This window comes from Gaeumannomyces tritici, assembly GCF_000145635.1.
Source record: "Gaeumannomyces tritici R3-111a-1 unplaced genomic scaffold supercont2.8, whole genome shotgun sequence".
Taxonomy (NCBI): domain Eukaryota; kingdom Fungi; phylum Ascomycota; class Sordariomycetes; order Magnaporthales; family Magnaporthaceae; genus Gaeumannomyces; species Gaeumannomyces tritici.
In genome coordinates, this window is record NW_008804552.1 from 680,911 (window position 1) to 705,854 (window position 24,944).

The 24,944-nt window shown below is 59.2% G+C and overlaps 11 protein-coding genes across 11 annotated transcripts; 7 read left to right on the plus strand and 4 right to left on the minus strand.

Annotated features, from left to right (window-relative positions):
• Positions 1 to 12: 12 nt before the first annotated feature.
• On the minus strand, positions 13 to 1,208 carry GGTG_12361 (hypothetical protein; the record flags this gene model as incomplete). The annotated part of the gene is made up of 2 exons (XM_009230258.1): positions 13 to 658; positions 934 to 1,208. 2 exons carry the CDS (start codon positions 1,206 to 1,208, stop codon positions 586 to 588), a joined length of 348 nt encoding a protein of 115 aa, XP_009228522.1. The 3' UTR covers positions 13 to 585.
• Positions 847 to 6,118, plus strand: GGTG_12362 (pleiotropic drug resistance protein 1). The gene is made up of 2 exons (XM_009230259.1): positions 847 to 2,534; positions 2,618 to 6,118. Exons 1-2 carry the CDS (start codon positions 1,639 to 1,641, stop codon positions 5,973 to 5,975), a joined length of 4,254 nt encoding a protein of 1,417 aa, XP_009228523.1. The 5' UTR covers positions 847 to 1,638; the 3' UTR covers positions 5,976 to 6,118.
• Positions 6,119 to 6,748: 630 nt separating this feature from the next.
• On the plus strand, positions 6,749 to 7,385 carry GGTG_12363 (hypothetical protein). Its single transcript, XM_009230260.1, has 2 exons — positions 6,749 to 6,966; positions 7,072 to 7,385. Exons 1-2 carry the CDS (start codon positions 6,790 to 6,792, stop codon positions 7,135 to 7,137), a joined length of 243 nt encoding a protein of 80 aa, XP_009228524.1. The 5' UTR covers positions 6,749 to 6,789; the 3' UTR covers positions 7,138 to 7,385.
• A 386-nt stretch (positions 7,386 to 7,771) lies between these two features.
• Positions 7,772 to 9,702, plus strand: GGTG_12364 (hypothetical protein; the record flags this gene model as incomplete). Its single annotated transcript, XM_009230261.1, has 3 exons — positions 7,772 to 8,374; positions 9,179 to 9,609; positions 9,674 to 9,702. Exons 1-3 carry the CDS (start codon positions 7,872 to 7,874, stop codon positions 9,700 to 9,702), a joined length of 963 nt encoding a protein of 320 aa, XP_009228525.1. The 5' UTR covers positions 7,772 to 7,871.
• A 243-nt stretch (positions 9,703 to 9,945) lies between these two features.
• On the minus strand, positions 9,946 to 12,026 carry GGTG_12365 (hypothetical protein). The gene is made up of 2 exons (XM_009230262.1): positions 11,128 to 12,026; positions 9,946 to 11,058 (listed from the first exon to the last, which is right to left on the minus strand). Exons 1-2 carry the CDS (start codon positions 11,606 to 11,608, stop codon positions 10,025 to 10,027), a joined length of 1,515 nt encoding a protein of 504 aa, XP_009228526.1. The 5' UTR covers positions 11,609 to 12,026; the 3' UTR covers positions 9,946 to 10,024.
• An 867-nt stretch (positions 12,027 to 12,893) lies between these two features.
• Positions 12,894 to 15,096, plus strand: GGTG_12366 (nitrate reductase 1). The gene is made up of 7 exons (XM_009230263.1): positions 12,894 to 13,153; positions 13,228 to 13,416; positions 13,511 to 13,549; positions 13,608 to 14,167; positions 14,262 to 14,488; positions 14,567 to 14,732; positions 14,812 to 15,096. The coding sequence occupies exons 1-7, from the start codon at positions 12,992 to 12,994 to the stop codon at positions 15,023 to 15,025; spliced, it is 1,557 nt and encodes a 518-aa protein (XP_009228527.1). The 5' UTR covers positions 12,894 to 12,991; the 3' UTR covers positions 15,026 to 15,096.
• A 1,328-nt stretch (positions 15,097 to 16,424) lies between these two features.
• GGTG_12367 (hypothetical protein) lies at positions 16,425 to 19,028 on the plus strand (the record flags this gene model as incomplete). The annotated part of the gene is made up of 4 exons (XM_009230264.1): positions 16,425 to 16,533; positions 16,622 to 17,058; positions 17,126 to 17,418; positions 17,486 to 19,028. 4 exons carry the CDS (start codon positions 16,425 to 16,427, stop codon positions 19,026 to 19,028), a joined length of 2,382 nt encoding a protein of 793 aa, XP_009228528.1.
• Positions 19,029 to 19,590: 562 nt separating this feature from the next.
• On the plus strand, positions 19,591 to 20,269 carry GGTG_12368 (hypothetical protein; the record flags this gene model as incomplete). The annotated part of the gene is made up of 2 exons (XM_009230265.1): positions 19,591 to 20,030; positions 20,179 to 20,269. The coding sequence occupies 2 exons, from the start codon at positions 19,591 to 19,593 to the stop codon at positions 20,267 to 20,269; spliced, it is 531 nt and encodes a 176-aa protein (XP_009228529.1).
• Positions 20,270 to 20,573: 304 nt separating this feature from the next.
• GGTG_12369 (hypothetical protein) lies at positions 20,574 to 21,402 on the minus strand (the record flags this gene model as incomplete). The annotated part of the gene is made up of 2 exons (XM_009230266.1): positions 20,574 to 21,146; positions 21,244 to 21,402. The coding sequence occupies 2 exons, from the start codon at positions 21,400 to 21,402 to the stop codon at positions 20,574 to 20,576; spliced, it is 732 nt and encodes a 243-aa protein (XP_009228530.1).
• Positions 21,403 to 21,794: 392 nt separating this feature from the next.
• GGTG_12370 (hypothetical protein) lies at positions 21,795 to 21,968 on the minus strand (the record flags this gene model as incomplete). Its single annotated transcript, XM_009230267.1, has 1 exon — positions 21,795 to 21,968. The coding sequence occupies one exon, from the start codon at positions 21,966 to 21,968 to the stop codon at positions 21,795 to 21,797; it is 174 nt and encodes a 57-aa protein (XP_009228531.1).
• Positions 21,969 to 22,480: 512 nt separating this feature from the next.
• Positions 22,481 to 24,712, plus strand: GGTG_12371 (hypothetical protein; the record flags this gene model as incomplete). The annotated part of the gene is made up of 5 exons (XM_009230268.1): positions 22,481 to 22,996; positions 23,104 to 23,444; positions 23,509 to 23,938; positions 24,023 to 24,164; positions 24,252 to 24,712. The coding sequence occupies 5 exons, from the start codon at positions 22,481 to 22,483 to the stop codon at positions 24,710 to 24,712; spliced, it is 1,890 nt and encodes a 629-aa protein (XP_009228532.1).
• Between the last annotated feature and the right edge of the window lie 232 nt (positions 24,713 to 24,944).

Sequence of the window (24,944 nt, forward strand, 5' to 3'; positions counted from 1 at the left end):
GTTCTTTTCGGTATCTCGGGCAGCATCACCATGGGCGGGAGTACGGCAGAGACGATAGTTATGATAGCCAACAAAGGCTCCATTCGTGTTCAATATTTACAATCGCGTGTTGAAGCAATTTATCCTAATTAGCTGTATTTTGCTTCGTCTAAGACATGGAAGCATGGGTTTTGTATTGGAAAGAAGGGTGCTCCAACCCTTTATAGTCTTGTACTCGTTCATCGTGATCATGCACTTGACAATAGGTAGCACAAATTGCCGCCCTTGATCTCGTGGAGGAATGCTTGCGTGGGAAACAGGGTGACAGGTTCGCTCACCGACAAGGTTAAAGCTCGAGCCAGCGAGTCAGGGAAGATGCTGGCAACCTGACCGTAGAAGAGGGGACTGAGCGAGAAAAGATTGGCGAATGCGTCTATCGACAGGGTCGCTTGCAGATTGGCTTTGCGAGGGTTGGTTGAAGCCGTTGTATCTTGGTCGCTTCGCTGGAAGGAGCTGGAGTCCTTCGTTCAGTTTGTCGCCGTCTCCCTATCGCTTCTTTTCTTCCAGCCAACGCTACCCAGCCCTAAATGGGCGCCGTTGTGCAGCTCAGTGGCTTACGCTAGCCACCCTCTCGCCGTTGTCCGCATGGCATCGTCGGCATGTTGGGCCCGACGGCGCCCTAGAGCTAGGCGGGCTAGCGTCAGACGCGCTGCCAAGCATCATGAATTTCCATCGTGACATTGCCGAATCTCGCCTCTGGGCGGTAACCCCACCGTCCGCCCTCGACCCAGAAAGCACTGGCCAGCAAGAGTGGGGGATCTGGGGCCTGTAGGCGTTTACTGTGTACGAGTTGCCAAAAGGAAGGAGCGAGGCTCGATGTACGAAACGCACGAGCACGACAGAAAATATCGCAAAATGCCAAGCCCTGCTGCTAATTGGTCTCGCCGGGCAAACGGCCAACTGCCCGCCAACACGCCACCCGGCGCTTTGCCCAAAACCGCAATCTCTCCTCCGCCCTTGCTGCTATTGCTTCCCCTTCTGGGCCCGGGATTGGAGGGTTGCATCTGCCCACAATTCGTCGCTCGCCCGGCGCCCGAGTGGAAGCCGCACGCAATACGATGGACAACACCGCGAATACGCCGGAACGAAAGGCCCAGCTCTTGGTTCATCCTTCTCCAGGGAGCCGGGGCGGCGGGGCCTTGCCCCTGGCCGACACTGGATCCTTGCATCTGCTGCTGCTGGCTGTCATTGTTTGGTTCCAATCCCACCGGCTCCGTCAATCGCAGAGTGCCCACCTCTATTCGACGGCTACTTTTTGTCGCCTTGCCTCGCCGGTCTTTGTCTCTTCGCCCGATGTCTACGTGAGCTCCCTCAGCCTCACGTCCAAGAACACGCGGTACTCCAGGCGCCCTGCCCGCCAAAGCGTCACCCGCCCGACACGCGATTACGACGGCTGCTGCAGGAAGCTTCTTACAGTCAACACGGCGTACTCGTGTAGCTCTTACGCCGGACATGGAGTAGGTACTTTGTCGGGAGCATCTACTTGGGATAAAGGGGCCTTGGCGGCGACCGCGGCTATCCCGACCATTACCCCTCACACGAGTATCGACGGCGACTCAAGGCCACAGCGCCCAGTCTTGACCGTCAAGTCGACCCAACATGTCCGAAAAACCGCAGGCTGAAGGCCGACCTTCGGGTGAGGAAGCGCCCCCACGAACCGACCCGGCCGAGGCATCGGCGACGTCAACGCTGGCACCTATCGAGCCTTCTCACGAAGATCCCGTTTCCGTCGACACCACTCACTCGGAGCGGGCGAGCTCCATTGAGACATCCATCATGGACCACCACGCTATGGGCGCCAAGCACAATGGCCAAGTTGCGGCCACACAAGCCGTCCACGATGGAAACAACCTGTCTCTTGCCGACGTCGAGGAGGTCGACATCCAGGTCCGCGGCCTCGGCGTCTCAGTCAACACGGCCCCCTCCGTGTGGGACCCGTCGACCTACGGCGATCTTTTCCAGCAGGTCATCGGCCGCGACAAAACCCCGCCCGGCGGCCACACCAAGGTGCTGATAAAGTCAGTCTCGGCCTCGTTCGCACCGGGCACCCTGACCGCCATTATCGGCGGCAGCGGCTCTGGCAAGACGACCATGCTCAACACACTCGCCGAGCGCATGTCGAGCCCGCGCCTGTCGTACTCGGGCAGTGCCGTCTTCCGCAATGTCGGTGACGGCGCCGCTGCCCCCGGCGGCGGTATCCACTCGGTGCGCCACGCCTACGTGATGCAGCAGGATATCCTCCTGCCAACCCTCACTGTCCGCGAGACGCTCCGCTACTCGGCCGACCTGCGCCTACCGCCATCCACTACGGCCGAGGAGCGCATGCGCGTCGTGGAGGAGGTCATCCTGGAGCTTGGTCTGAAGGAGTGCGCCGACACGCGCATCGGTGACCATGCGCACAAGGGATGTTCGGGCGGCGAGAAGAGGAGAGTTAGCATTGGTGTCCAGATGCTGGCAAATCCCTCGGTCCTGTTTCTTGACGAGCCTACAACTGGGTACGCCAACTTCTCGCTATGCTCTATACTGGAAATCTTCGCTTCTGATGCGACGCTAACGTTACGTGGATTATGCAACACAGACTCGACAGTACTTCGGCTTTCCAACTAGTGCGCACGCTCAAGACCCTCGCCGGAAAGGGCCGTACCATAATCACGACGATCCACCAGCCGCGCACCGAGATCTGGGAGCTATTCGACAACCTAGTCGTCCTGACCAAGGGCAGCCCCGTCTATTCGGGCGAGGCAAAGGCTTGCATTCCCTGGTTCGCCGACCTGGGCTTCGAGTTGCCCCCTTTTGTCAACCCGGCCGAATTCGTCATCGACATCTCTGCAGTCGACAACCGCACTCCAGAAATGGAGCAGGAGAGCACAGAGAGGGTTCGCAGGTTGAAGGAGACTTGGGACGACGAGTCTCGGAAGCGCTTCTCAGCCTTGGAATCCGGCGCACAGGTTGCCACGTCCCGCAAAGCCAAGATTGAGGCGCGGAAGCATGCGTCCTTTTTCCGCCAAGCCGTCGTGCTGACCGACCGGACCTTCAAGGTGACGTACCGCGACCCCATGGGAATGGCGGCATCCGTTCTCGAAGCCATTCTCATGGGAGTCTGCACTGGCTACATCTTTTATAATCTAGGTAGGGACGACTCCGGAATCCGCTCTCGCCAAGGCGCCCTTTATACGTCTGCCGGACTCCAGGGCTACCTCTTCCTGCTCTTTGAGGCGTACCGTCTCAGTATCGACATCCCCACTTTCGACCGCGAGCACAACGAAGGCTGTGTCGATGTTGTCCCGTTCTTGCTCTCGCGCCGCCTTGCAAGAGTTTTTACCGAAGACTTTCCCGTTCCCTTCATCTTCAGCGCCTTATTCTACTTCATGGCTGGCTTTGACCGTGATGCCGAAAAGTTCATGATATTCTTCGCCGGCAACCTGATCAACCACTACATTGCCGTCACCTGCGCCATGGCCTGTATCGGCCTGGTCCGCCACTTCCCAGGGGCGTCCCTCATCGCAAATCTCAACTACACTCTACAGAGCATGGCATGCGGATACTTTATCCAAAGCGACACCATCCCCGTTTACGTGCGCTGGCTCAAGTATATTACCTACACATACTACGTGTTCGGCTCACTTTGTGGAAATGAGTTTGAGGACAGCTTCTATGACTGCCCCTTCAGCGACAGCCCCGATGATCCCAGATGCCTCTCCTACACGGGCAAGCAGATCATGCACAACTTTGGTTTCCCCGAGGACTGGGTGTGGAGGCCAATTGTGGCAGCGGCCGGCTTTGTCGGCTTCTTCTACCTCACCGCGGGGCTTGCGCTGGCCTTTATCAAGGTGGAGATGACCATCGCCCGCCAGAGGAACCCGGACACGGACTTGTCCTCGGGCAAGGAAAAGATGAACGCTCGTTCCATTGCCGAGGTACGCGCCATCGACGTCGGGCTCGACTCTTTCACACTCTCGTTAGACAAGCGCTCGTCTTTTGGCAAGAAGCTGCCTACCAAGACAATCCTAAACCCCGTCACCACCACCTTTCAGTCCGGCAAGATCAACGTGATAATGGGCCCCTCGGGTAGCGGCAAGACATCTCTCCTCAACGCCATGGCGCTGCGCCTGCGCAACACTGTTGGAACCAATTACCGACGGTCCGGCAAGCTCACTTTCAACGGGGCGGAGCCGTCCGAGGCGGTGACTCGCTCCGTTTGCTCGTACGTGGCGCAGGATGACGACGCCCTCCTGCCCAGCTTGACGGTGCGAGAGACTCTAAAGTTCGCCGCCGGCCTACGTCTACCCTCCTGGATGAGCAAAGAGGATAAGGACAAGCGCGCCGAGGAGGTGCTCCTGAAGATGGGACTCAAAGACTGTGCCGACAACCTGGTGGGAAGTGATTTGATCAAGGGCATCTCGGGTGGCGAGAAGCGTCGTGTGACCATCGCTGTTCAGATTCTGACGGACCCGCGCGTGCTGCTGCTGGACGAACCTACTAGTGGCCTGGACGCATTCACTACCCTGTCGCTTCTCGAGCTGTTTTCTGGTCTTGCGAGCGAAGGACGGACTCTTATTCTGACCATCCACCAAGCACGGTCGGATCTCTTCCGCCACTTTGGAAATGTGCTCCTCCTGGCGCGCGGCGGCTCGCCCGTCTACTCTGGCCCTTCGTCGCAGATGGTAAGCTACTTTGCCAGCCAGGGCCACGAGTGTCCTCACAACACAAACCCGGCCGACTACGCTCTCGACCTCATCACCATCGACCTCCAGCACGAGGAGCGCGAGGCCGAGAGCAGACGCAAGGTCCAGACGCTTGTGGCGGCGTGGCAAACGCAGATACAGGAGCAGACGAGGATGCAGGAGCGAGCTTCGGGCGAGAAGGTGTTTGGGAACGAGGGGGTGCCATCCATGCTGTTTCCGTCTCGCCTGTCGGACATCCGGGAGACAGACGAACTTTCGTCGCCCACAGACAAGGAGAAATCCGCCGAGGCGGATGCTATCGACGACGACGACCTGCGTTCACCCGTGGTGATAGCGCCGTCGCGCAAGTCCTTCCACAAGGACAAGCTCGCCACGCCAGCCGAGCTCGGCGCCCTCGTGCGGAAGCGCGCTAGCTTCTTCACCGCGTTTCCCATCTTGATGCACCGCGCCTTTATCAACTTCCGCCGCCAGCCGCCCCTGCTCGTGGCACGGCTTTTGCAAGTCATCGGACTCGGTATCATCCTCGCCCTCTTCTTCTCGCCGCTCAAGTCGGACTTCTTCTCGGTCCAGAACCGCGTCGGTTTCATCCAGGAAATTGCCGCCTTCTACTTCGTCGGCATGCTCCAGAACGTGGCTGTGTACCCGGCCGAGCGCAATGTGTTTTACTCCGAGGACGACGACGCCGTGTACCCCGTCGAGGCATTTGTGGCGACATACACGCTGCTCGAGCTGCCGTTTGAGATCGTGTCGTGTATGGTGTTTGGCGTCCTGGCCGTGTTTGCTGTGGGCTTTGCGTACACGGCCGAGCTCTTCTTCGTCGTCACGTTTGTGTGCTTCTTCGTGGTGAGCTGCGGCGAGTCGGTCGGCATGATGTTCAACACCTTCCTGAGCGCGCACACAGGCTTTGCTATCAACCTGTGCTCCGTCATGTTGAGTATCTCCAACATCATCGGGGGCATCATGTCCATCAACATGCCGCGCATTTTCGAGATCTTCAACTACATCAGCCCGATACGCTACGCCTTCTTGGCCGTCGCGCCCTTCACGCTGCGCGGCGTCGAATTCTCGTGCGAGGACGCGCAGCGCCTGCCGAACGGGGCCTGCAGGATCGCGACGGGCGAGGACGTGCTGGACCTGTACAAGCTCAACGTCAACGGGGGCCACAACCTCGCGTACCTGGCCGCGTGCGCCGTCATCTACAGGCTGGTGGCGTGGGCGCTGCTGAGGGCTGTGAGGACAAAGTGGAGGTGAAGAAGGCGCGGCTGAGCGGCGACGTGTTATGTGACTGTGACTATCTTTGGCAACACTACCAGTATTATGTTTTAATGTCTTTTCTACGTACCATAAATAGAGCTTAGAGTTGGTAATTCTACTTGCCGTGTGTTGCCTTGGGTTGTTTTGCTTCCCTGTTCCGTTTGGGAAGCCCGATTTGCCCTAGACTTCGCTTTTGAGGAACTTAATCTCACGTTCCCGACGCCAGGATCTGCGAATCGGCTGGTTGACGCAAAAACTCAAGGGTGGCCCCCTGTCTCCCCGGCCCGCCCCGCAGAGCCTCGCCCCATTCCCGATCATCTCTCGATTTCAATGGGAGGGGCCATGCAAAAGGCCCACAATGCTGCGCTCCAAGCATGAATGTGGCGAGCCCCGAATGCGACGGGATAATTAACTGGGGGTGCCCCCCTTTCTCGGTCTTTACGCTTCCTGGGAAGCAGCTCGCCGTGGCGACCTCTTGGGAGGTGTGCAGCCTTGCTCCGGCCTCTCCGCGGCGAGTCAGAGGATGGCCCGAAGATGGGGACGGGCATGTCGGCTTGCCTTGGCCGGGTCTCTGGGCAAAGGCGCGGAAAAGGGGGTTCCTGGTCCAGACGGCTGGTATAAGAATCAGAGGACGTGATGGTCTGGCCATCTTTAGTATTCTTGTCGACCACCACCGCCGGCATCACCACAGTCTTTACACACTCGCTATCTACATCCTATTCCACTCGCTTTCCAGCCCAATCCAACTACAGTTCCCTCGTTCAAAACACAACAAAACCCTCCCAACCCACCCACCTACCCACTAGCAAAAATGCAGTTCTCCGTCGCCGCCGTCGCCATGGCCCTCTTCTCGCTCGCCGCCGCCGCCCCGGCCGCCGCGTCGGCCGACGCCGCCCGCATCGAGCCCCGCGCCAACTGCTTCGGCGACGCCGTCGCCAAGGGTGCCAAGTGCGCCTTCAACTGTGCCAAACAGCCCAGCTCTGGCGATGTATGTGCTCCTCTTTCTTTCCGTTTTTTTTTCTTTCTTTTTGCTCCTATATCTCCCAAAGAGCAAGCTCAATGGAGATGCTGACCTGGCTTTCTTACTGTCCAGTGCATCCTGAGCTGCAACGTCACCACCCTGGGCGAGCTGGCCACCTGCGTTGCTGGAAAGGCGTAAATGCGGGGTGGCTGGCGGCGTTGTACATTGTTCCTCTCCTTTTTCACGACTGCATGACAGCACATAAGGTTCCCTCACGACGAGGTAGTGGACTTTGGGGGACGAGGAGGAAGCGGCAATAGCGCGTTAGGTATTGGGATAGGGGACCTGTTTGTAGGCTCGGTCTTGACTGGGTGTAGGCTTGGTTGGGAATCCTTGGTTCTGGCGTTCACACATTAGGACAAGCCCCCTCTACATGAGCTTTGGACATGGGGCTTGGATGTATGAGTACAAGCTCCTATTACCAAATGGGCTTATAACATCTTGAGGTTTCTCTAATTCGAGCTCTGCTGCTGCACAAGGTGCTTCTCTTGTCGCCCCTGTTGGTTTCTTTGCTGTACTTCACAGCGAGACCTTGGTGTCAAACCATTTCCGACATCAAGTATTGACAGGTACATAAGGGCGATACGGGATTGGCTCCTGAGATGTGGCCCAAATCCCCGCACTTGGACAGTAGTTCGGTGCCCAAATGTGCAGCTTTGAGGCTGGGGCGGGGTTGGATTTGTTTCTCATGGTCGTCCGGGAAGATCCCCTCCATCCCAACTTGCTTCCCTCTCTCCTAGACGATACCCTTTGCGGCTGGCAACCGGATACGATCCTCCCTCTTCAATTCTGTCATCTCAATTCTCCCGGCGCTTAAAGCGGGCAATCATCCTTGACCCCACCTATTTCTCTGAACAAAATCGATCAATACCATGGCAGTACAGGCACAATGGAGTCTCGACACCACTCCTGGCTCGGCCATCAGCCTGCTGAGCGGCGTCATCCAGGCTGCCACGACAGACAACGTGCAGGCCATCGCCCTCCTAGCCTGCGAGAGATTCGGCTCAACCTTGGCCATGAGCGACGAGACGATGAGCAAGATCGAAACCTCAGTAGTCCCAACACCCCCAAGCATCCCGATCCGGTTCCTCCAAGCCAAAATTGGCTTCTCCAAGCACGACAGTGCCGTGCAGCTGGGCAAGAGCAAGGCCGGTGTGCGGTTCCTGGGGCTTGCAACCGCCCTCATCACCACCATGAAGCCGATGCAGGCCGCCAAGGCTCTCGACTTGATGCTGTCCAAGTCGGCGGCTGACTCCACGCAGCTGCCCACACTGAGACAGCTGCGGGACCTCCTTCTCGCCTTGGAGCCGCGCTGCCAGACTGCGGGCTTCGCCGACTCTGTCCATGGCTGGGGGCTACTCGTGGCGCTCGACAGGTTGCGGCGGGCGGGGGGTTTTCAAAATTGCCATCCGACTCCTGACTGCCTAGAACTCGTTGTCGACAGCTTCCGCCAGATTGGAAGGATAGGAGACGCCAAAATAACAGGCGTAACCATTATGACCACGCGCTGCTGGCCCTGGCTTGTGGCATTCACCAAATGGTGCCTTGGTGCCCCGCCCTCAGTGTACTTGGAGGACGGGACACGAATCATCGAACAACCGCAGTCGCTTGTGGAGATCTTTGTAATGAACGAAGATCGTCGGCGCGACCCCCAGTTCACGGTCAAAGTGCACCATAGCCTCGGTGGCCTGAGCGAACTGGTTCTACCCGAAGCCGATATTCCCTGCTTAGGAATGGTTAGCATCGACGTTTTCGGCCAGAGGCTTCTCGACAGACACGACACATGCATCGATGGGTATCGCCAAGCGTTGGTGGCAACACTGCCGTATGCTATATGCCAGGCCCTACTCAACGTCAGTGTCAACCCTCGCACCGTAGCTGCCCAAGATCCTCAACTCGCCAGCCAGCTCAGAATCTCCCCTTTTCCCGAACAGCGAGCTGTGGAAAGGGTTATGAATCTGCTGCTTGGTCTAAGCAACGCAACAAAATTGAGGGACTTCGATGAACATCTGGCTCTAAGGGACATCCCTGCGGTCAGGTCGTTTTTGGATGAGTGCTGTTGGTGCGTTGTGTGCCAGCCGAGCCAAGAGGGAAATGTGGGTAATCCCTGCGAGTTTGAGAGCATCTCCGCCTCCCTTGACCACATCGTCTCGGTGGTCCTGAGGGTGTCCCTTTTCAGGTGGCCCGAAGATCTCCAACTCGATATTGGCTACCTAGAGATGATCTATCACCCGCTTTTTGATGTAACATCGCGCGACCCCGCCGGGAGCCCAACCAAAATACTCGAAGGTGTCTTAAAGCTTGTGGGGCACCTGGGCGACAAGGCTCACGACAGATACGTCGCGAGCGCTATGCGAGGACAAGTGGTTTACCCTTCAATTTTCGAAACCTCGCAAATTCGCAAGCACGGGTTCCTCAGCTTGGACCACTATCGCGGCAAGCTGATGTACAAGAACGACGAGTATTCGTCGGTGGTGGGCCATGGTCCGTTCGTCAAAAGCCATGAAAGCTCTGAATCGGATAGCGCAAGGCTTGGGCGCCCAGTGGATAGGCCATGCAACCTGTTCGTTGACCGTCGCGTCTCGTGGGAGGTCGCCGAGGAGGCGAACGGTGCGTTATTAGTGAATATGATTTCCACCGACACTGGGAAGGATATCGACAGTACCAACCCCAGGCTCAGCCGAAATCCAGCAGAAGTACTGATGAGGGTCAACGATATCTTCATGGTTGAGAACTGCGGCCATGACCCTAGCAGTCCACTCACCCACCCACCATCCCACCAGTGGCAATATACTGGAGTTAGTGGCCCTAGAGATGGTCCCTACGGCGATTTCAGAAGAGGGGTGGTCGCGATTGATGGGGCGAGCGACCTCCGTCTGTTTACCCTGGCGTGCTCGGGACACAAAAGGGTTTTGATCCGGGAGAGGTCCTGTTTGTCTTGCTGTATGGAGGCTGCTGAGAGGTTGGACGTGAGGGTCATCATCTTGTAATTAACAACGAGCACATGTGGGAACAATGGAAGCTATCAGAACCCTTGCTGCCCCCTCCACCACTCCTCCCACCCTGGGTAAAAAGGATGCTCGTCCAGGGTCCGCACCTCCCAGCCCGCCGGCGCGATGCCCTCCTCGACCTGCTGGGCCGCCCAGCCCTCCAGCGCGGCCAGGGCCAGATCCCGAACGTGGCCGTCGCACTTGTCCGGCCCCACCAGCTGCCCGTCCCCCTCGGCCAGCACGCGGGCCAGCAGCGCCGGCACGAACGGCTCGGACCGCAGCGCCGCCAGGGGCGTGAAGACGGCCCTGAAGTTGAAGCACACGGCCCCGCTCAGCGGCAGGCGCCGCAGCGTCTGCCAGTCGCAGCGCAGGCGCACGTCGTCGACGCCGACCCTCCCCGCGGCGATTTCCGCGTCCGAGAAGGCGCTGCGGCGCCACCCGCCGCTTTTGTTGTTTTCATCACCCTCCGCGGCTGCGGCTGCGGTGGCGTGCGGGCTGGAGAAGAGCGGCTCCGAGTCCACGAGCCCCCACGAGCAGCGCTGGATGGGGCGGTCGGTCGGCATGCGCGAGAAGTAGCGCCGCATGCTGGGCGCCATGCGGGCCGCGTAGTGCGGCACGGGCGCGTGGATGGCGTCCAGCCCCAGCCCGCGCTTGGACGCGATGTCCCAGCCGACGGACGAGCAGACGACGGCGGCCCGCAGGTAGTACTGGCCGTCGCGCTCGCTGCGCAGCATCAGCGCAAAGTCCTCGGGCACGTTGGCCGCCAGCACCCGCAGCGGGTGCTGGTGCTGCGGCGAGAGGACGGTGCGGGTGCCGAGGAGGTTGTTGACGAGCGTGGCGGCTCTGTTGTGGCTGTCGGTGGCCGGCTCGAGGTGGAAGTACTTGGGGTATCGCTTGCAGAGAAACTGGATCACCATCTCCATGAGCTCGCGGCAGGCCAGCTCCGAGCCCGGGTCGTGAAATAAGATGCGGTCGCCGTGCTTCTCAATCAGCGCGCGGCGGGCTTCCATGCTCTTGAAGTAGTTCTTTTCCAGCTCCAGCCAGTAATCCGGTTCCAGTTTAGAGAGGGCTGTCATATAGGCGGTTGTTAGCAAGCCCTCTAGATCTTGGGAGCTGATCGTCCAAAAGGACAGCTTACCCATCGTCTGGTGATACTCCCATCTGAACGGCCGGAAAGGTCTGAAGGTTGCGCGTTTGATATCAAAATCGTCTCCACAGGGCCGAGGGTGGCGGACGCCGCTTAGCAGCGAGTAGTCGGGGAAGCTTCCGAGGCTCGATATATCTCGCAGCGAGAAGCCCGTCGGGGTGAACAGCTCACCCCCATCACTGGCTTGGATCGCTCGCGTGGTAGGTAGGGCATTTTCCCTCAGAATTTCGGGAGGTACGTCGACTGCAGGTGCGTGCCACCCCTTTTCCGCGCAGCCTGGGAGGCCAAGGGTCTGGAGGACATGTCTCCTGGAAGGAGGGAAGGACAGCGCCACGTCTCGAGCCACCTGGACCCGGCTCGTCGCCTTCCTGTGTCGCAGATATGCCACCGGTATAAATAGTAGACAAGCCACTGCCGCGGCGGACAGGCAGATGGAAAGGTTCAGAGAGTCGCTATGCCAAAGGGCAATCATCTTGGAGGGCACCTCCAATCAAGGGTGTCGTGTGGCTGTTCAACTCGAACATGATGCCTGGGAGCATTGTTGGGAGGGCTTGCGGCGGCTAAAAGTAGACAAATGGGCTCTTTTCGGAGCTCGCCGACTGACCTGTACGGTTGCATCTTGGAGATAAGAATGGCTGCAACCCCGCACCGTCATGTCCGTCCCCGATAGTGATGCGTGCGGCTTCTGTTGGTGCTGGCCTCCGATACGTCACCGCCGATGAAGTTTGTGTGGGTATTTTCTCCTATTAGGGGATAGTCTCCGTTCCGCGACTGCCCACGCGCCGCATTGTGCCGCCTTTTGAGGCTGTGGTTGTGGCCTACACGGGCGATTGAAGCTAGCCGATGGCAGCGTCGGACTAGAGCAGCCAACCTGAGGGCATCCTTTCCACTCGTGGCTATCCTCACTGTCAGGCGCCGTGGGCACATGGCTAACGACCACCTGCCGACGCACCCAGCAAAGAAATGCGCGCCTGCGATTGGGAAAATGTCTTGGTGGAGACCCGCATTGTTCAACTAGTGTCGGCGTGTCGCGAGTATGCCGGCTGGGCTAAGGGGTTTTGATATCTATACCATTCAACAACTGCACCAAGATATAGAGACTGGAGAAATGTGATTGAAACTGAAGGAGCAGGAAAATTGATCGCCCCCATCATGACTAGTCGGCGCAATGATTCGAATGCTTGGTTGTATTCATAATGGCGAATGCGGATCCATGACACCTCGGCGGTCAAAAGGACATCACCATGATGGAAACCGAGCTGCCGAGGGAGTGCGAACGCCGGATTCCGTATGCCGCACCGCCGAATTGCAGAAACGACGACGCTCAATGAACGGCTCCAGCGCGCGTACGTCGCCTGCGCATGACACATCTGCTCGCCTGCTATGCACCCTGTTGGTAGTGGCCCAGACCGTCCAAGCTCGTCCATCCAAAACACGAATCTCGCAAACTATCCGCTCAAGCCAAGGAAAGAGCCTATCAAAGGTCGCGGGGAGCCCTAGGCGGAGGGGTAGCTTTGGGAACAAGCTTCCGGGGGGACGCTTACACACGGGCGGCGCATGTTGACGTTATTTCCCCACCACCCATTACGAGTTTGAGGTTTATGCGGAATAACACGCAGAAAGCAGCCAGTCTGGTAGCTGGCTATGGCATCGGCACTTGGGGGTTGTGCCAGATCGTGCTCGGCAGCTTCGGCGGGGCGTGCATGAGATGGGACGAGCAGCCAGAGGAGGACCTTGGGCGACACTATATATGGGATTCGCGGCCCAAAGCAGCAAGCGTTGACAGCTCTCTCTCTCCCTCTCTCCCCAATGTTCTGCTAGAGAGACGCATAAGTAATCGATAGGCAAAACCAACATGGCACCATCGGAACCCAACGCCATCCCCTTCCGCGCCAAGGGCGAGCTTCCGCACTTCGCCGAGGAGAAGGAAGGATGGAGGGGCTACATCGAGTGGGAAAAGTACCCCGAAAAGAAGCAGAGGGTAAAGGAGATTATGAAGGGCTACGACTTTCCTGACGTGAGTTCCGGCACGGGCTTGGGGTTGCTGTGACGGCAGAGATGAGGCAACTTACACTGGATGAATCCCTGCAGCCGCCGGAATTCCAGCTCCAGCCGCTTCCCGACACGAACCCCGTCCTCACAGGCGAGCGGTTCAAGCAGTACCACTATGCCTGCGGACTCGCGTCGATCCCCAATTACAGCTGGGCTGTGGTGAAGGAGGAGAAGTCGGAGGACATGATCCACGTGCTGCAGTTTCCCTACAACGGGGAGCCGCCGAGGGTGAGTTGTGGGATGGCGGGAGCGATCATGGGGGATAGGAGATCCCCGTTTCTGTGCTACGGGTTACGGCTCTGACGGGAACAAAACTCGATAGGATCGCCTGGTCAGCACCGAGATCACCACTAATAAAGATGTAAGCGATTCTTCCCCTCGTCACTCGTTCAAGCCCCTTTTCTGACCCTGACTCGCAGCACTTTGTCCGCAACCACGGCGGCATCCCCGACATCGACGCCGACAGGTTCACGCTCGACATCACGGGCCTGGTCAAGAACCCCAAGCAGCTCACGCTGGCGCAGCTCCAGGACGAGACCCTGTTCCCGCGGCAGAGCACGGTGGCGACGCTGCAGTGCTCGGGCACGCGGCGCATAGAGCAGATCCAGGAGTACCCGGGCGACGGCGACGAGCTGATCAACGCGCCGTGGGGCGAGGGCGCCATCGGCACGGCGCGCTGGACGGGCGTGTCGCTCAAGCGGGTCATCAAGCACTGCGGCGGGCTCGTGGACGGGGCCGAGAACCTCGAGCTCTACGGCGCCGACACGTACTTCAAGAAGGGCCACGTGCAGAACTACCTCGTCAGCGTGCCCTGGCGCAAGGTCAAGGCCCACGAGGTCCTGCTCGCCTGGGAGATGAACGGCGAGCCCCTGCCCAAGATCCACGGCTACCCGCTGCGCGTCGTCGTGTTTGGCTACATTGGAGCGCGCAGCTGCAAGTGGCTGTATCAAGTCAAGGCCATCAAGCGGCCCAGCCCTGCGTTCGTCCGCCCTGGCCGTCCTCCTGTTGTCCAAGTTGGATGTACGCGCCACGCGCGTGTGTGGATGGCTGACCATTATGATTTACGGCTACAGACCCGTGCAGATGAAGGAGTACCTGTACTACACGTCCCAGATCGGCAAGCAGAACGCCAAGTACAGCAACGGCTTCTCGATCCAGGACATGCCCGTGAGCTCGGCCATCATGAGCCCCAACAACATGGACCAGATCGTGCACGACGGCAAGATCCGGCTGCGCGGCTGGGCGTACTCGGGCGGAGGCCACTGGCCGGTTCGGGTCGAGGTCTCGGGGGATGGCGGCGGTGAGTGCAAGAGGAATGCTCCTCGTTGACTAAAGAGATCCGGGCCGCTAACTGCGATTGCGACGTCGTATTCGACAGCCATCTGGTACGAGGTGCCGTACAGGAACATGAGCACCAAGTACTTCCACGCCTGGCGCACGTGGGAGATGGACCTCCCCGTCGACGCCGAGGGCTGGCTGGAGCTGGTGGTGCGGACGTGGGACAACGCCATGAACACGCAGCCGACATATGTCAGGAGTGCATGGTAGGGACTTGACCCTCGCTTGCCTCGGAGAAACAAAGGGCAGGGATAGTATTGCTGACTGGGATCTCGCCGTTGATAGGAACTGGGACCTTCACGTCACGTCGTCGGCACACAGGATCAAGGTGTACAGCATCAACCGGTCCAAGCCGGCGACGGCGAAGCGGCTCAAGCAGCTCGAGGCTGCGGGCGTCCCCGTGGTGCCCATCACCAAGCCTGTCCCGTTCGATCTCGAGACGGACGAGGAGTATGAGAAATCGATGGAGGAGCAGGGTTGGCGGGACCCTGTGGAGTAGGGGAGATTTGAACTGTTTTTTTCTTTTTTTTTTCGCTGCTCCGCGGGCAATTTGGCAGCCTTGGGTCGGGGTTCTCCTCGCGCAAATGATGAAATTCTTGCTCGGCAAAAGGAACTGAGCGAAATCATCTGCCGTCACTCTTTTTCTCTCCACCCGGAGCGATATATCGATTCCTCCACCCAGAGTGATATACCGATGTCTCCAACATACGCTTTTGTTTCTCGACGTGGCACGAGATGACGCCTGCCCACAATGATGCCGGCAGCTTGAGGGGAACGGGCCGAATAAGGCGTGCAAAGGTTTGCACCCAAACTCCACTTGACGGACACGACCTTGACTGTTGTTCCTCACAGCAAGCCTCGTGTGGGCCATAGAGGCTGGCAGCCATGTCTTCAGGTGTGCCCTCCTCGCTAGTCCTAGCTCCTTGGCTTGGACAGATGCTGCTATGAGAGAGGCAAGATAAAATATCCCGGCCCTTGGCTTTCAGCCTCCGGACATCGCCCAGCAATGCAAGTCTCCAAGGCCACGGCCAGGCGAGTGCCGGGCATAGCTGAGCACTGCCAAAAATTTCCAGCTCCCGCCGCTGGTAATTTTCTTTCCCAAGCATCTGGCCATTCAGGCAGGGCTCACGAACCGGATTCGAACACCTCTGTTCCTGGATCCATCCCACTCCCCCTCCAGTACGGGGAGTGCGGGGATGCGGGGATGGACCCCAGCCACATGGTTGCCCCGAGGTAGCCCCGTTCAACGCCTAGGCTCCTGGCCTCTCACCCTGTCACGCCTGTTCCGATGCCAGCACCGTTGATGACGAGCGATCCGGGGAAAGGCCTCACTCCGATGTTGACCCGGGACGCCCCATCCCCGCAAACATTCCTTGGCTGCTCCCCAGAATCCTACCTCACATAGAATCGTTTATCGTTTTGTTCCCTTTCCAGATACCACGATACCCCGGATCGCTCCCCTTCTTTCCCCGCTACCCTTTTTTCCCCCGACGAGCCCGATGATCAACCGCCGCCACATGCCATCGTCGCCATGCCCGACTCATAACGGCCACCCATGTGGCCCTCATCCCTGGCCCATCAGGCATCGTCACCGCCACTTGTTGTCCGTTGCAACCAAACACTCCGGCTGCGTGTAGCTGCGTTGCCTGTCGGCCCACATGCCGGACGGCCGGGTTCGCACATCTCGCATTGTGCTGGGGATATCTTGATATTCCAATGGAGTCCTTGATATTCCAATGGAAACATTCAGGGTACTACTCGAGTGGGCACAGTGCCGGTCCCTCGGCCGCCTACGATGGGGCAGACATGCGTATAAAAAGCCGCACATCCCATAGCACCGTCAAAGAGCATTCGGGCCCCCGGACACGCGATTCCTCCTCTTCCCGAATCCTTCCAAGATGTTACGCTCAAGTGCTTTCGCTCTCCTCGCTTGGGCCTCCCTCTCGGAAGCCCAGTTCGGCATCAAGCATACTCAGTATGGCACGAGCGAGCCTGTCTACCCGTCGCGTACGTTGTCAACAAGCCAAAAGCCTTCCGCAGACCATCCCACTTTTTTTTCTGTCTCGTACTTGTGCTAATCTGCTCGCACCTCTAGCCGAAATCTTGGGCTCTGGAGGATGGGAAGCTGGCCTGGCCAAAGCCAAGGACTTCGTCGCGCAGCTGACGCCCGAGGAGAAGGCGAACATGGTCACGGGCACCCCCGGTCCCTGCGTAGGCAACATCGCCCCCGTGCCGCGCCTCAACTTCACCGGCCTGTGCCTACAGGACGGCCCGGCCACCCTCCGCCAGGCCACTTACGTCACCGTCTTCCCGGGCGGTGTCAGCGCGGCTTCGTCGTGGGACAAGGACCTCATCTACAAGCACGGCGTGCTGATGGCCCGAGAGTTCCGTGACAAGGGCTCTCACATCATCCTCGGCCCTGTAATTGGTCCCCTTGGAAGGTCCCCGTACGCCGGGCGCAACTGGGAGGGATTCTCCCCCGACTCGTACCTCGCGGGCGTCCTGGCAGAGCAGACGGTCAAGGGGATGCAGGTAAGGGGCCCTCTCCAGCAACATGTTGGCGCCGAGCCTATTCCCTGTAATACTGACACTTTGACAGTCGGTCGGCGTGCAAACCTGCACCAAGCACTTCATCGGCAACGAGCAGGAGGAGCAGCGCAACCCCACGACGGTGGATGGCAAGGGGGTTGAGGCCATCTCGTCCAACATTGACGACCGCACAATGCACGAGACCTACCTGTGGCCCTTTTACAACGCCGTCAGGGCCGGCACCACGTCCATAATGTGCTCTTACCAGAGGATCAACGGCAGCTACGGCTGCCAGAACAGCAAGACCCTCAACGGGCTTCTCAAGACCGAGCTCGGCTTCCAGGGCTTCGTCGTGTCGGACTGGTGCGTGGCTACCTCCCTCTACCAGATGAAACATGCAGTGCCTTGTTTTTGCTAATGGCCATAACAGGGCCGCTACCCATTCCGGAGTCGCCTCCATTGAGGCTGGTCTGGACATGAACATGCCCGGACCGCTCAATTTTTTTGCCCCAACCCTCGAGTCTTACTTTGGCAAGAACATCACCACTGCGGTCAACAACGGCACACTCTCCTCCCGGAGGGTCGACGACATGATTGAGCGCATCATGACTCCCTACTTCGCCCTGGGTCAGGACAAGGACTACCCCCCTGTCGACGGCTCCACGGTGCCCATCGGCTACTTGCAGCCCGACGCCTGGAACCACGAATTCCCCCTCGGCCCCACGGTCGACGTGCGCAGGAACCACCATGAGCACGTCCGCGAGCTCGGCGCCGCCGGATCCGTGCTCCTGAAGAACGAGAAGGGGGCGCTTCCGCTGAAGAAGCCCATGAACATTGGCGTTTTTGGCAACGACGCGGCCGACTTCACCCGGGGTTCCTACACGGCCGGCGGCTTCTTTGGCGGCGTCGGAGGCGATTACGACATCGGAACGCTGCCCCTCGGCGGCGGATCCGGCACCGGCCGCTACACCTACGTGGTTTCCCCCCTCGAGGCCATCAAGGCGCGCGGTCGCAGCTACGGCGCCTTGGTGCAGTACATGACCAGCAACGGGGCCATCACCGCCGGCGGCCTCGCCATGATCTTCCCCGTGCCCGAGGTGTGCCTCGTGTTCCTCAAGTCGTGGGCGACCGAGGGGAACGACCGGATCAACCTCGAGGCGCAGTGGAACGCGACCGTGGTGGTCGAGAAGACGGCGGCGCTTTGCAACAACACCATCGTCGTGATCCACGGCGGCGCGCCCGTGGTGATGCCGTGGAGGAACAACCCCAACGTCACGGCCATCCTCGCCGCGCATATGCCGGGCCAGGAGACGGGCAATTCGCTCGTCGACCTCGTCTGGGGCGACGTGAACCCGTCGGGCAAGCTGCCGTACACGCTCGCGGACCAGGCGACCGACTACAACAAGAACCTCGTCAACAGCACCGAGCTGGTCCAGTCGACGGACCCGGACGCGTGGCAGGCCGACTTTGTCGAGGGCCAGCTGATCGACTACAAGGAGTTTGACGCACAAAACAAGACGCCCGCCTACGAGTTCGGCTTCGGCCTCAGCTACACGACCTTTGAGCTCTCGGGCGTGCAAGTCAAGGTACAGGCGTCCAACCCGTCGCGCCTGCCGGACCCGTCGGCGCCCATCGCGCCCGGCGGCAACGTGCAGCTGTGGGAGACGCTGGCGACGGTCAAGGCCACGGTCAGGAACACGGGCGAGCGCGAGGGCGCCACGGTCGCGCAGCTGTACCTGTCGCTGCCGGGCGCCGAGGCCGGCAAGGGCACGCCGGTGCGCAACCTGCGCGGCTTCGAAAAGGTCAAGCTCGCGCCCGGCGCCAGCGCCGAGGTCGAGTTCGCGCTCATGCGCCGCGACCTGAGCTTCTGGGACACCACCGCGCAGGCCTGGAGGCTGCCCGAGGGCGCCATCGGCGTCGACGTCGGCTTCAGCTCGAGGGACCTGAAGCTCAAGTCGGAGATCAAGATCTAATGGGGAAGGACGGCATTCCGGGCTACGCCAGGTGACGGTGGGCTGACACGGTGGTATCTAGTGGGAGGCCTACCCCAGCCAGCAGATAACGATAATTCATGACCTTGATGACACGATGAACACGCAATCTCTCACTCTCTCATTGGCCCATACTGCTGATGATTTGGGCTACCTCTGGTAATGCCCGGGTCGAGGCGATGCACGGGGCGTGTGTGTGTGTGTGTGTGTGTGTGGTGTGTGGCTTGCCATGGCGCGGCCCCTTCCACGCCATCTGGAAAAACGCGCGTCATTTTCCTTCAGCTGAAAGGAACCCGACGAATGCGACGAAGCCGCCATACTATTGGCCACGCAGCCAAGAAGCTAGCCTGATTTATTTCAGCGACGATGAGATGATAAATGGAACGCCTGGCCTTTGACGTGATGAGACGGTGCCAGCAAACTCCACCAGGAGACAGAAAGAGGCCAAAACCAAAACCTCTGACAGCCGCTGCAAATCGCCAACCACTTAGATACAAAACAGCCCTTCAACCTACTGAAATCCATCACCCAGGACCATACCATAATGAAAGACGCCACAACATCTCCAATCGACACATCCCACCCGCCGCCGCCGCCCTACAGCGAATCCGCGCCCGCCCACGCCTCGGCCGCCGCGCCTCCCCCGCCCCAATCCCCTACAGCCGACACGCCACGACGCCGCAGCAGCAGTAGCAACGGCAGCCAGTACTCGACGCGCCACGAGCGCATGGACGCGAACCGACCACCACCCCCGCCGACCCAAGACCGCGACGGCGGCGACCCCGGCGCGTGCTGCTCGTCGACGGGCGGGTGCTGCTTCAGCTCGCACGGCGGCTGCTGCTTCAGCGACCACGGGGCCTGCTGCTTCAGCGACAACGGCGGGTGCTGCTTCAGCAACAACGGGGGCTGCTGCTTCAGCGACCACGGCGGCGCGTGCTGCGGCAACGACGGCGGGTGCTGCTCGGGCGGGCCGCCGCGGGTGGGGTGAGGGGCGTGTTGGGGGGTGTGCGTGTTGCTTTTGGGGGTCGAGGATGGATGCATGTCGGTTACGATATGTGGACGTTGGTACTTTGGCTGTGTTTTTGCACTTTTTACTGGCGAGTTAATACCAGGTTTCTTCACTGTTCCCAAGATTGGGAGCGGGAGCATACGACAAGTGCGGGCTGATGAGGGGACAAGCCTTTGTCATGGACATGTGGCCTAGCCTGCTGACGATGGTCTAGACAATGGGGATTACGGGTGGTTAATTTCGGGTGGGAGCAGTTGGCGGCCAGGGCGTCATGCCGTCTGTCCATGCATTTCTCCGAGACTTTCAGCGTCCAAGTGTCCTCCTCGACCTTTAAATGCCGCATCGTGCATTCAAGCGGCCAATTTCTCTTACTACACAGCTCAACTCTCCCATGCCGTCTTATTGTTCAAAGGTCCAGCGCAGACGGCTGTTCATAAAACATTTCAATCCAACCTTTACTCCTTTCAATCCTCTACCTAGCTTGGGAACCGAGCCCTGCGAGCGAGCGCCTCGCCTCGTCAGTCCGAGTCGCTGCCGCTCGAGCTGCTCGAGCCACTGCCCTTGCGCTTGTGGTGCTTGTCCTTGGGCTTCTTATCCTTCTTCTTGTCCTTGTCCTTTTTGTCCTTCTTGTCCTTGTCTTTCTTTTCCTTCTTGTCCTTCTTCTCCTTCTTTTCGGGCTTTCCCTGGACCTGTCCCAGCATGCTCCCAATCACGCTGCTGCTACCGACTGCAGCTCCTGCGAGTCCCGCCAGACCTCGGTCATCGCCCTTTGCCTGGCCGCTATCACCGCCATGAGGCTGTTGGTGCGGCTGCTGGCCCGGAGGCGCGTAGTGCCGTCCCTGGAAGGCCTGATTCGGCCCCTGGTAGCCCTGAGGTTGCCCCGAGAATGTCGGGGGCGGCCCCTGGAAGCCGTGCTGGCCGTAGGGCGGGGGTTGCTGACCCTGGAAATCTTGGCCTGCGTTTGTGGGGTACGGGGGACCTCCCTGCGCAGCGCCGTGGCCGTACTGGAACGGCACCGAGTTCGGCACGCCCGGGGGAGGAGGACCCTGAGCATAGGCGCCCGGGTGAGGCTGCGGAGGCGCATATTGGGCCTAGAGCAATGCCGCGGGTGCGGGCGTGTCAGTGACCATTGAACGGCAAAGGTACTGAAGGGAGAGTAGAGGACAGGACAGGGCGTGACGTCATTACCTCCTGAAAGGCCGGACCACCGTAGCCCTGTGCCCCGAAGCCGCCGCTGGTGTAGCCGTGGGGCTGCTGCGGCTGCTGCTCGGTGCTGAAGCCCTGCTGGCCGTATGGCTGCTGCTGCGGGTGGCCTCCGCCGCTGTTGTAGTATTCCTGTGCCGACATGTTCTCTGCTTGCTCTGCTTGGGGACGGCTGTCGCGTGCTGTGGGAAGTGGGTGGGTTCGAGTCGCTGCTGGCCGGGACTGTCGAGACTTGTTTTGGAGTAGGAGAAGGGGATTTCAGCTGCGATCGAGCGGGCATGGAGCGAACAAGGACGCACGGGAACGGGCACACACGAAGCGGTCATCTGGCGAGGACCGAAGCGGGTGGAGCCCGCAGATCCATTCACCCACAGGTCCATTCACTCGCAAGCGCCTTCCAGCACCGCCTCTTTCATTCGCTCTTTCCATTCCAGCCTGCATTGGGAGGCGGGTCAGTACCCCGCAGTGAATTCCCATGCCGCTGTCACCCAGCGGTCCCAAAAGCTTGACTAGAAGCCAGGCCTGCATCCTCATCTCTAGCTCCAAAGCTCCAGCTCCAAATCTCCAGCTCCTCGGCGTCCCACCATCGCGCCAACACAGAGCAAATGCTCGGCCCCTTGACAAAGGCTGCTCAGCAGGGCATGGCCGACATATCGGCCCTTCTCAGCCGCCTGGTCGAGGCCCAAAGCTCCAATCAAGACTCCAAGCATGGCTCGAGTGGTAGCTGCAAGCAATATTATCTCAAATATTATCTCAATCCATTCTCGGTGGCCATCATCCCAAGCTCCCGGGCTGGCTGAACGGCCACCCCGCACCGTTGCGCTCCCCACCTTTTAAACTTGGCTGCTAGGCCAGTCTGCCAGGCACTGCAGCTCATTGGTCGAGCTGTGGCCTTGCTGCCCGCATGTCCAAGAGATGGACTTCCATATCGGGACGCATGTATTGGGCTGAGCCGTTGAGCCGTTGAGCCGTCGAGCTGTTGCATCTCCCCAGGAAGGTGTGCCCTCCCAGTCCAAGAGGCGGCCCAGAGCAAGCCCAACTGTGAATGCCAACATGCAACCGACAAAGGACATGGCATCTGGTCCGGCTATTTAATGGAGGCTGGCCCTTCACCAACTATCACAGTTCTCAGGGATCCCACAGAGCACCAGAGGCACAACCTCCTCTTCCTCCCTCTGATACCTGACCCATCATCCTCACTGGAATCCCATCAATCCCAACCATGGCGCTCGCCGGACTCCAAAGCTTCATTGCCGGCCTCGACCCAGGCGGCGCTCTGGCCCAGATCGCCTACTCCACCACCAACAACCAGCAGCTTGGGTACGGCAAGGACCCCTTTTCCCCTTTCCAGTTCATCCCTTACGGAACATGGGACAACTACGGCCGTGGAGACCTGCCCAGCGTGCTCGAACAGGCTTTCCGTGACACCGTCGTCTTGGGCCATCAGAGGGACGGGAGCAAAGACCCGGACTACTCCTTCATCGACATCCTGCAGCTGGCGGAGCCGTCCGCAGAATTCTTCAACGAAAAGCTGCATGAGGGCCCCGACGCCGGCAAGACCTTGATCCAGATCATTGCCGAGACCGTCGATGGCGTGGGACCCACTGTCACGCCTGTCATTCGCTTCCTGGCCGGCTTTCCTAGCCCTCCCGCCAAGAATATCTGCCCTGAGAACTTCACCGAGGTGTTCTGGCCTGGCGGCAAGCCCATCTTCAAGCACCCCAAGGCCATGCTCTACGTTGGATCGTTCAATCCAACCGTCTCGTAAGCAGTTGCTATACCTTTATTGACCGAAAACCGGGCTGACGTCCTAAATTACCCATAGGAACAACCACTGATATCGAGGGCGTCGTCAAGAAATGGGTCAACTCTCTGATCGACCTGAACCCCGATAACTACCCATACGTACCTTGGAACGTCATTGACTTTCTGAACCACACGATGAACGACTTTTCCAGGGATCTCTTTAGTCTCTTCATTGAGGGCTTGTCCTCTCTGACCCTAAGTCCGCCCAGCTGGAATCACGCCAAAATCGTGGCAGTCGACGGTCGGGCCCTTTTGACAGGAGGCGGGAACTACTACGACCTCTACACCTCCAAAGGTGGCGGGAGCCTCATCGACAACGACATCACTATTCTGGGGGACGCAGCGCTTGCGGCGCACAACTATTCCGACTATCTGTGGGAGTAGGCAACAACTGCCCCTGCTCACAAAAAAAGCGGCGTACTAAGACAGTCCTGGCCCTTTTAGGTATCTAAACGGCAATCAGGTATCAAAGAACGACCCAGCCGGCGTCATCTGGTCCGCGCCGCTGAACGGTTCCGCACCCCAAGGCGGGATCCCCCTTGGAAGATCTGCTCCCTTGTTCCCCCAGAATACCCCTCGCCTCAGCGGGAACAAAGTCCCCGTGCTTTCCGTGGGCAAGATTGGAAACTTCCAGCTTGCACTCGGCATTGCGTACCCTGCGCAACTACTTGATGCTGTCAGAGATATCATCAACCAGATTCTCTTCGAAGTTCTCTCCGCATTCTCTGACCCTCTCAGCTCTTATATTGCGTCGCTTGTCAACGGCACGAGTGATGTCAATGTCATGTCGGATCTCAAGAGCCTCGGCGTCACCCCTGCCGCTTGGGCCAGCCGCGCGGCTCGTGTGCACGCCATCTCGCAGGCAAGGGACAACGTTTATGCAAGTGGTCCAACTTCTTCAACTGGGGGTTCACCCCTGTTGAGAATGCCACACGAGCTAACATGGGTTCCCAACGAGCAGATGTCCCAGCAGATGCTTGTCAATTGGGACTTGACAGCAAACGAGTACACGAAATTCGCCATCAACTTCATCAACAGCTGGTTCAATAAAAAAATCCCCGAAATAACCTTCCACTGGGACGGCAAGGTCTGGCCATATGGTATGATAATCACCCCATACACGGTTATACGACGCAACCAGCAAGCTGGCATGAGTTCTGACAAGACCGTGGTCTCCTTTGATACAGACCTTCTTATGGCAATCTCCACAGCGCTGGTTTCCATCGACACCAACCACCCAAAGGACCCCGAAAAGGGCTTCTACCTGGTGCTCAGCGAACGCGTCAACGACCCGCTCGGGTACCAAGACAACACAACGCTCACGGAGCTCAAGAGCCGCCTCCAGATAGTCATGAGCGGCATGGCCAAGTCGGGCCTCGTCAATCCCGTCTCGGACGTCTCGACGATTTTGGAAACGAGGTTCCACGCCAAGCGCAGTGTTCTCGACTCCCCCTCTCTGCCGCACAGCAAGAGGCTGCACACCAAGGTTGTGGACGTGGACTCATCCCTGCTCTACATCGGCTCCGACAACGCCTACCCGCAGTGGAACGAGCAGTTTGGTGTCTGGATCCAGGAGCAGGAAAGCGTCAAGGCTTGGGAGGATGGGTTCTTTTGGGGGCTTTGGAAGCGGGCTTTGGTGGTTGATTAGGTGCTGGGCTTGATGTTGAGCAGCTTGTTGGTGTCTGGGCTGGGTTGGTGGGATGGGTTCCTTTCTCCATCCTTTTGTTCATTCCCATGATTTGGGTGGCTTTCGTCGATGCGTCAGGGAGATCAGAATCTGGAAAGGGTTCGATAGCCTTGCAATACGATTGGTGCCTGGTACAGCAGCCGGGAAAAATTCTGGGGCGATCACGTCTTGACCGGATCCTATGCACCCACCT

Bases quoted from the DNA above. Each gene is read 5' to 3' on its own strand.
- GGTG_12362 (XM_009230259.1), top strand. From the start codon at position 1,639: ATGTCCGAAAAACCGCAGGCTGAAGGCCGACCTTCGGGTGAGGAAGCG. The intron at 2,535-2,617 runs GTACGCCAACTT...TATGCAACACAG, and splicing joins CTTGACGAGCCTACAACTGG to ACTCGACAGTACTTCGGCTT.
- GGTG_12363 (XM_009230260.1), top strand. From the start codon at position 6,790: ATGCAGTTCTCCGTCGCCGCCGTCGCCATGGCCCTCTTCTCGCTCGCC. The intron at 6,967-7,071 runs GTATGTGCTCCT...CTTACTGTCCAG, and splicing joins AACAGCCCAGCTCTGGCGAT to TGCATCCTGAGCTGCAACGT.
- GGTG_12365 (XM_009230262.1), bottom strand. From the start codon at position 11,608: ATGATTGCCCTTTGGCATAGCGACTCTCTGAACCTTTCCATCTGCCTG. The intron at 11,059-11,127 runs GTAAGCTGTCCT...CCTATATGACAG, and splicing joins GGAGTATCACCAGACGATGG to CCCTCTCTAAACTGGAACCG.
- GGTG_12366 (XM_009230263.1), top strand. From the start codon at position 12,992: ATGGCACCATCGGAACCCAACGCCATCCCCTTCCGCGCCAAGGGCGAG. The intron at 13,154-13,227 runs GTGAGTTCCGGC...GAATCCCTGCAG, and splicing joins AGGGCTACGACTTTCCTGAC to CCGCCGGAATTCCAGCTCCA. The intron at 13,550-13,607 runs GTAAGCGATTCT...CCTGACTCGCAG, and splicing joins AGATCACCACTAATAAAGAT to CACTTTGTCCGCAACCACGG.